This window comes from Pteropus vampyrus, unplaced genomic scaffold (genome assembly GCF_000151845.1).
Source record: "Pteropus vampyrus isolate Shadow unplaced genomic scaffold, Pvam_2.0 Scaffold100, whole genome shotgun sequence".
NCBI classification, from domain to species: Eukaryota; Metazoa; Chordata; class Mammalia; order Chiroptera; family Pteropodidae; genus Pteropus; species Pteropus vampyrus.
In genome coordinates this window covers 1733890-1741832 of record NW_011888881.1, presented here as the reverse complement: position 1 = coordinate 1741832, position 7943 = coordinate 1733890, and the positions used below count along the sequence as shown (strand labels likewise).

The window sequence follows — 7943 nt, the reverse complement described above, 5'->3', positions numbered from 1 at the left end:
AGCCGTCCCCCCCGTGCCTGTCTCTCGGGGACCGGGCTCCCTGGCTGCAGTCCTTCCAGACCAGGAAGACACCCTCTCCTCGATGTCATTATTTCCAACACGAGATGTCCCCGAGGGTGACAAAAGGTAACGTGAGGGTGCCGTGTGGTGGCTAAAAGCGGGTGTGGCTAGAGAGAGGTCATGGCTCCATGTGGGGACAGGGCCACACGTCTGTTCTCGGGGGCACGTGCTCACAGCAGGGAAGTGACGTCAGGTGTAACCGCCAGGCCCAGCCCGGGGCGCCCTGGGCCAAAGCCACGCACCGGGCACGGCTGGCTGGTTCAAGGTGCAGTCTGGAGCCCTGGACTGGGGCCAGGGCTCGCACTGCAACGGGGTGACCTTGGCCTCCTTCACGGTGCTCTGGCCAAGTGTGCTCGTCGGTGGCGGACCAGGGCAGGTGCGGGGAGCATGTAGGGACTGAGCTGTGAGGTCTGGTGCCGTCTCGATCCGGCCAACACCAGCCCTTGGGTGGTCTGATTCCCAAGATGGGAAAAAAAAAACGTCCTTAATGTAACGCTTATTACGTAACCGAATGATTTCTGCCATTTTCCCCCCTATTTCTCAGCAGGTAAAATGAAGCAAAGATGCAGGGGATCTCTTTAAGCACATAGATTAAACCAGGTCACCGAGGATGAGGCACACGGGGAGGGCTGCTCTCTGAATTCTGGACAGAAGACCTTTCTGACGGGAGTACAACCCCCTAGCGTCAGGGAGGAAAATTTCCCTCCGCAGAGTTTAGCTTCCTGTGGGGGTGGGAGAGGCGTAAAGTGGTATGAAGAACAGGAGTCGAGCAAGGAAAATAAAGCCCGAGAGGCAACATAAATAATATCACGATCCAGGAATGCGCTTTAACCCTACCCTTGTGTTCTGGATGCTTCAGGCGGAGGCATTAAAATTGTGCCAACATTTGTGCTGTCCGTCCTTAGTGCAAAAATGACACGTAAGAAAAGGCAGAATTAAAGCATTTTGGAGCGTACAGATGGGAAAAAGGTATTGTCGCCTACTGTTTGCATTGGCCACATGCCAACCAGTACTTCCTTCATACTCACTCGCGGGAGTAGCACAGAATTACAGGCATGGCCTTGCTGTAGAAACCCACAGAGCTACCCTCTCAGTCCCCTGCCAATCAAAACAAAAGTTAAAGGAAATGAAGATAATGGGTTGGAACTGCCTGAGATCCCTTTGTCCAAAGCAGCATCCTGTACTTGTAGAATGGTCGCAGGTCGCGTGTAACTATTCCTCCGTTGCTCAGAGGTCAGTGGTTTCCGAGTTGTTTTATGCTTGTACTGACACTCGTCTGAGTCCCTACACTGCTGTCAGGCTTGTTTCCAAATTCATCTAACTTTTAAAACAAAAATTAAATTTACGTTAATTATCTTTCTTCTTTGAATCTTTCACGAAGCCTTTGAGACAAGAGAGGATGCTCTGTAGCCCCAGGAATCACCATTTAGACAGAAGGGCCATGTTTTAACGCTATCCACTCATGGAATGAGATGGAAAAACCGAGCGCGCTGGACAGGAGTCCCGTGACCAGGGCTCTGCAGACAGCGGCTCTCTGTGCACCCCTGAGCTGGGCACTAACGCTGGGTGGGCTTCCACCTCTTGCCCTGAAGCTCAAAGAGACCACAGCAGACATTTCTTAGGATTCCTTCTGGCTCAAACATGAAGTAATGCTTAGTATATTGTCAGTAAACTTCATTTCATAATATCTGACAGGCAAGTTCTCTCAGTGACACAACCCGCTAGGACGTCACGTGATTGTGGGCATGGGAAAGGCCAAAACATACCTGGCATGTAATTTGGTCACCAAATTTGCTAGCCCTTTCTGCTACATTTCCTTGAGGATAAGGTTATTTGAAGCTGCAACTTTGAAAAATACAAGCATATTAATACGCTATTATGTTCAGATAAGATAATAGCTAAGTATAATATGCACTGCCCAGAGCAAAAGATAATGTTTAGTAAATGGAGTGATTTTATAAGCACTCGTTATAGACGTTAATTTTGTTTTCCATGTTAAGTCATCCTCCATGGCCTCACACTAAAGGAAAAGGTTTTGAGAAAATGGGCGTGTCTGAATTTCACAAGCCTTGTCTTCTATCACCTGAGTCCTGGGATCAGGTGCTGACGCCGCAGATCAGGGTGGAGCCTCCCAAGCCAGCAGGTGACTGAGTGCTTTCCGACGAGGTCGGCAAAATCAAATGTAATACAAAAAAGATTTCCGATGACTGGCTTTGGAAGAGAAATTCGAAACGAATCTCAAGTCCCTGAATCCCAACTGTCCTTCCTGGATGAGGCCACCAATCGGGTCATCGTGGCTACGGCACCTGAGCAGTAACTAGATTCATGCACGTAAGATCCTGCCGCTCTCGCCTTCGATACAGAACATACTAAACATTTTATCGAGGGGCAAATTTCTACTCTAAGTGAAGAAAATTATCCTCTGTCATTCTTAAATAAAAAAGAAGCCCCCAGACTTCCTGGGTTACTATTTCTGGTGTGTGACAACAGCACCCACCCGCATCCATCCGTCCGTCCGTCCATCCGTTCGTCCGTCTGCCTGCCGGTCCACGGGTGCCTATTACAGGGAGCAGAGAGCACAGACATGTAAATGCCCTTTGCTTTCTCCTGCCTTCAACATCGTTTCTCTACTATCCCTGGGCTTTGATAATTTTCCTTCCAAATAAGACGTCTCCACCCAGAGACCACCCCAGCAGAAGTCGAATGCAGTTCAAGAAATGTAGATGTCGTTATCAGACCATTCAAGGGAATTTATAATCTCTAACCCCCAACCCCACCAGTGTTCAGTTCCTCCTCACCCACTCGCAACCTCGAAGGAGAAAAACAAACAAACAGACAAACAGAGAGGGCCTTGCAAAGACGATTGCTGGGCCCTGTCTTTCACGAGCCTTTGAAAACCCACACTAAGAGAACAGAACTCTTTTTAAAAAACTGAGCCAAAATAGAAGCTACCTAACGTTTTAGCAAAAACAATGTTAAACCTTCCCATGTGCTAACACAATACCCTTTGCTCATGGCATTTGTTTTTAGAAACAAAATAAGAAGTAAAAATTATTTGGTTTCACCCCGATTTTATAGAACAAGTCCATCAGAACTCAACGGTGAAATCCGGGTTTTTAAAAACCGCATTCTGACTTGACTAAATTGTACAACTTCAGGCGTTACGGAATAACGTCAGCATTAAAAAAAAAAAGACAGCGCACTCGAGAGCTCCCCCCCAGGCTCTGCCACAGCGCCTGTGTGCACCGCGTGGGGCCCGCCTGCTCTGCGGCCAACAGTGCCTAACAGTAAACAGCCTCGCTGCATTTATTGGCAATTACTGCTGAAGGTCACACATCAGCAGTAAGCCCAAATTCCAGGAAAAAAAGACGCTCTTATGTAACTGCTGCCTGAATGTTGGCAGGTGCCCAACCCAGCAGTTCGCAGCAACGCAAAAAGTAGGACACTCCCGCCCTGGGCTGGACGTCGCGAGAGCGCCCCCTGCGGGCGGAATCTACTCCTTCCCGTGCGGCTCCTCGTTGGCCTCCTGAATTTGACAGAGTTCCCTGTCGGCCGCACGCTCTGCTCGCAGAAGCACGTGGAGGGAGAAGCGGAGGACTCGGCAGAATTGGGCTGCGGCCGCCCTCGACACGTGGGAACGTCACCCGAGCTTTCCTGTGGCCGTGCAGAAAGGCGGAGTTGCGAGCTGACCCCAGTGGCTCTGGCGATTTCACGGTGACAGTGATTAAACGGGGATCGGATCTCAGACATGTACAAACGCTGCCTGTCCACCGAGCCACAGCACACACGTTCTAACGCACGGCTCTTTTCCAAAGACTCATACGTGACAACGGGTGGGTGTGGGTGTGTGCCTGTCCTCGCCCTGAAGGCGAGCGCTTTGCCACGATCTGCCCCTTGGTTAGCAGAGCACCTCACAGCTGAGAAAAGTGGCTCACGTGATCACCTGTTGGTGCGACTTGCTGGTTGTCACCGGACCTCTCTGCTAAGGTGGATGTCCGCAGATTACGAGTTCTCATGACCCGATGAGCTTTCTACCCCTCTCGTGGTTGACGGCTGTCACTTAACGTTCCTTCGCCCTACTGTCCGTCTCCCCCATGAAACGGTCGACTCCAGAAGGGCAGATGCTGTGTGTCTGGGCAGCCTCTCTCCAGATGTCCCCTCACTGCGTCTGGGACGTAGTGGACACTCAGATGCGTGTCACAGCCTTCGGCATCGACCCGTGTCCATCTGAAGCCGTGAATGGGTACACAAGGGACCTTTCTGGCGGTGGTGTCTTTCTGCACCTTGACTCGTGTGTATCCATCTGTAACTAGCCATTGAACTACACACTTCAGAATGAGCAGAGACACTCGATGCAAACAGCTTCCTTTTCTTCTCCCTTCATCCGTACCCGTCCCCTGCCCACCAAGGAGAAGGCAAAATCAGAGAGTATGGCTGGAGACCTTGCCTCTGTATTTGCCACAGGGGAGGGAGGAGGGGAGGGAGGAAAGGAGGCGGGTGGGCCTCCTCCTCCTGGTTTCCAGTGAAACTTTCTTCTAGAACTAGAAGGCGGCTGGGGAGGCCCCACCGTGCAGGGACCCTGTATCCTGTCCTCACTTCACTCCGACTGCTCAGGGCACTGACGGGGACTCAGCAGGTGCTGTGTTTTTTTCCCAAGTTGTTCACTGCACACCTCTCTGGAGACGCCCGATGGCCTTTCTCAGCAAAGGGCGGTGGCCCTTCCCCACTTGGAGGCCGGCAGGGTCGCCAGATTCGCCTCACGCTGTCCCCAGGGCTGTTCCCAGCACGCTTAGCACCCTGAAGGTTGGTCTGCAATTCGGGGGTGAGGCATTGCCCGTACGAACCCCGGCGAGCGTCCGCTCTCAGCAAGCTTCCGCAGGGCCCCAGCTGTGGGGTGCTGGTCTGCCCCAGCTCACGCCGACAGAACGCTGGGTCGGGGAGCAACCGCGGGAGCCGCGGGAGTTTCCAGAACAGCCACGGACAATAAAGGCCAATCGGGCAGCTCTGCCTAGAGGCGCAGATCCAACAGCCTGGGGGCCTGGGGACAGTACCGTGTCCAGGGCTCCGCCGGTTGCCAGGGGTAACAGCGAAGAAGGGATCCACAGTTGCTTCCTTAGGGAATTTTCAGAGAATCCAAGTAGCTGCCAGAACATTCTTCTTTTATAAACAGACAGTATTCTATTTCCTAGAGTATAATTATAAACACACCTGCTCCAACTGTGGGATCTTTCCGTAAGCGAGCAACGACGTCCCCGCCAGGGGACCCAAGGTCTGTCTTGAGCAAGCCGATCACTACGGTGCGGAACACCGCCGGCTCCGATCCGGGATGCTCCTCCCGCCCCAACTTCATCTGTGCCGAGGCGAACAGAAACTCGACCTCAGGGTTTCAGAGGGAGACTTTAAATCGGCGAGGCAGTCACAGCTCCAGGGAGAAACGAGGGCGCCGACGTGCGAGTTTCGCGGGGCGTGTTTTTCGGGCGAGAGAAAACCAAACGGGGCACGGCAGGAGCGCGACGGCCACGTGGTCCCTCGAGCGGCGCTGGACCTTCCGCTCTCCTCGCTCGCGTCTGCGCGCCCCGGAGGGCTCGGCCGCCTCGCCTGCTGGCGTCTGCTTAACGCAAGGAGAAGTTCGCGTGAGAGAAGCCGGCTGGGCGCTCGGCCCGCGGGAGCCGCCGTGTGGCTGGGTGAGCTAAGATGGTCACGTCACCTCGCTGAGCTCCGTGCCTGAGAGCACCGGCCCCAGCTCACAGCTGCTGCGTCACTTCTGGTTTTAAGCCTGGGATACCCCCGGGCTGTACCTGACCCCACACGGCCCTTACTGTTTCTGAAATGGTGGTGACAGACATCAGACAGCATATGCTATTTGGCGGCACCTTCTCACCCAGAGCAAAGCATTCACTGGGCTCCCGGACGGGCAGAATCAGGCCAAAAGGTGATTTTTTTTTTTTTTTTAACAGTCAAATCACATTTTCGTCCACTGTGCTCGAACTGACACGCGATTCAACTCCCCCAATCATACACATCAATTCCCCAATTAATCTTTTCCAGTACCATATACCCAGCATGGATCTCGTCCTAAAAATATGGCAAGAAACTCTGTGAAACAGTCATCAAAGAGAAAATATTTTAGAGGCCCCCAAATCCCAAACAAAATGACCACCCCTCTGTCGGTCTCCAGGGTGATTCCAGTAAGTGAAACTAATTGGATACCTAAGTATGGAAGCCGTCGGGTGACCGTTCAATTTCTTGACCACTCGGCAGCTTTCCTCGAAGAGAAGCCACAGCTCTCGGACACTCCCACCCTGTCACAAGCCTGCAGCTGCGAAGTCTCAACGAGCCCTTGCAATTCGCACTTGGACAAAAATGACCCCTCCCTTGCACTCAATGCTCTCCAACGTGGAGTCCAAGAGAGCAGGGGTTTTTAAAAACGCTTTCAGACTGGACCAACGCAGCTGCTTCTCTTTTTGTAGCTGATGCTTTACACAGAAAAACAGCTCTGTTTTGACGACAGGCACAATGAGTTTCAGACAGGTTAATGGCCAGCGTCCACCGCAAATTCAGTTGAGATTCTAGATAGCGAGCAACTGAAATCATATCTCAGTTTAGAAAATCTTTATCTAGACTCAGATGGGATCTCCAGGGACAAACGGCAAACAAACTCATGGCAAATGCTAACAACACAGACACGGAGGATGTGACTCATCCCCGGAAGGCACACGGCACAGGGTTAGACGCTGGACTCTGCAGAGACCAGGGGACGGGTCACAGTGCTCACTGGAAAACGGTCACGAAAACACCACATGGGACATTTAAAGAAATGAAATTAGGACCTCAGCATTATCCAATTCATCAATGGAAATTAGCTGGAAGAGAGAAAAAGGAGATGTTAGGGAAGGAAGCAAGAGAGCCGAGAGTTCTCGGTCGTCGGTCGCTGTCTGGGTCGTGGTCCTCCCGCTGACTCGTTTGGCGGACGCCTCGTGAGGTGGTGACCGTCTTAAGAGGCGCAGGCGTTCTGGACACCGCCGCACCTCATTGTGACACCTGCTCTGAAATGTTCTGCTCCGGAACAAACGGGCAGGAGGCTGCCACACGCTGTCCCCGTGGCAGGTCTCAAACCTCGCGGGGCACTCAAGCAGGAGCCCAGGACCGCCCCCGCCTCTGCAGCTCTTTACGGGGGCAACCGCTGGTCCAAGCCATGAGCAAGGGCACAGTCTCGGGACACAGTTCCAGAATAGGATGGGAAAGCAGGAATAGGGCGAGCGTCAGGTCGAGTTGTGTAGGACAGCTCTTCAGACGCGTCTTACCGTTCGGGAGGGGCTGGGGGGCGGGGGTCCAGACTGTGGCTGGGCTGAACTAGGATCGGCTGCCATCAGCGAGTATTAAGACTGATACGCCCCAAGTTCGGAAGTGTCATATCCTGGCACTGCTCACAATTAAAACAAAAATCCACCCCCCCCCAAAGATGGCTGGTGCTAACTCACATAATATTAATAACAAGTAAACAATTTAATAGCCTCCAGTTCAAGAAAAATCGCAAATGAGACCATTAACTGCACAGGACAGACGGATGGTCCTTGATTGACTTTTGTGATGCTTCGTTAATGTTCAGTACATCTGGCAAATTTCAGTTGCTATTAGAAACACAGATACCTGGAAATGCTAATGCATCCTCTACTCACGAAGAGAAAAGCAGCACCGGCAATCAGCAGGGGGCTGGCAGTTTGTTGAAAGAGAAACTCTGGCACCATCTGAGGTCAAAGCCCCCTAGTAGTAAACTAGCTACCACTGTTGGCAGGGAACGTGGATTTTAAGTAAGTTCTGAGATGCCCTTTTACGTTAATTCTCGGCCCCTGGATTTCTAACTGAAGTCAACGGCAGCGTAA

General features: G+C 52.2%; 1 protein-coding gene across 1 annotated transcript in view; it reads right to left on the bottom strand.

Moving 5' to 3' along the window:
• ITPR1 (inositol 1,4,5-trisphosphate receptor type 1) overlaps positions 1–7943 on the bottom strand; it is a 197026-nt gene that overhangs the window by 110077 nt on the left and 79006 nt on the right. The window contains exons 34-37 of the mRNA XM_023533300.1: positions 6891–6923; positions 5555–5668; positions 5269–5410; positions 4822–4988 (exon numbers count right to left, since the gene is read on the bottom strand). Coding sequence (XP_023389068.1) covers positions 4822–4988; positions 5269–5410; positions 5555–5668; positions 6891–6923 — 456 coding nt within the window. The remainder of the gene's footprint in view (positions 1–4821; positions 4989–5268; positions 5411–5554; positions 5669–6890; positions 6924–7943) is intronic.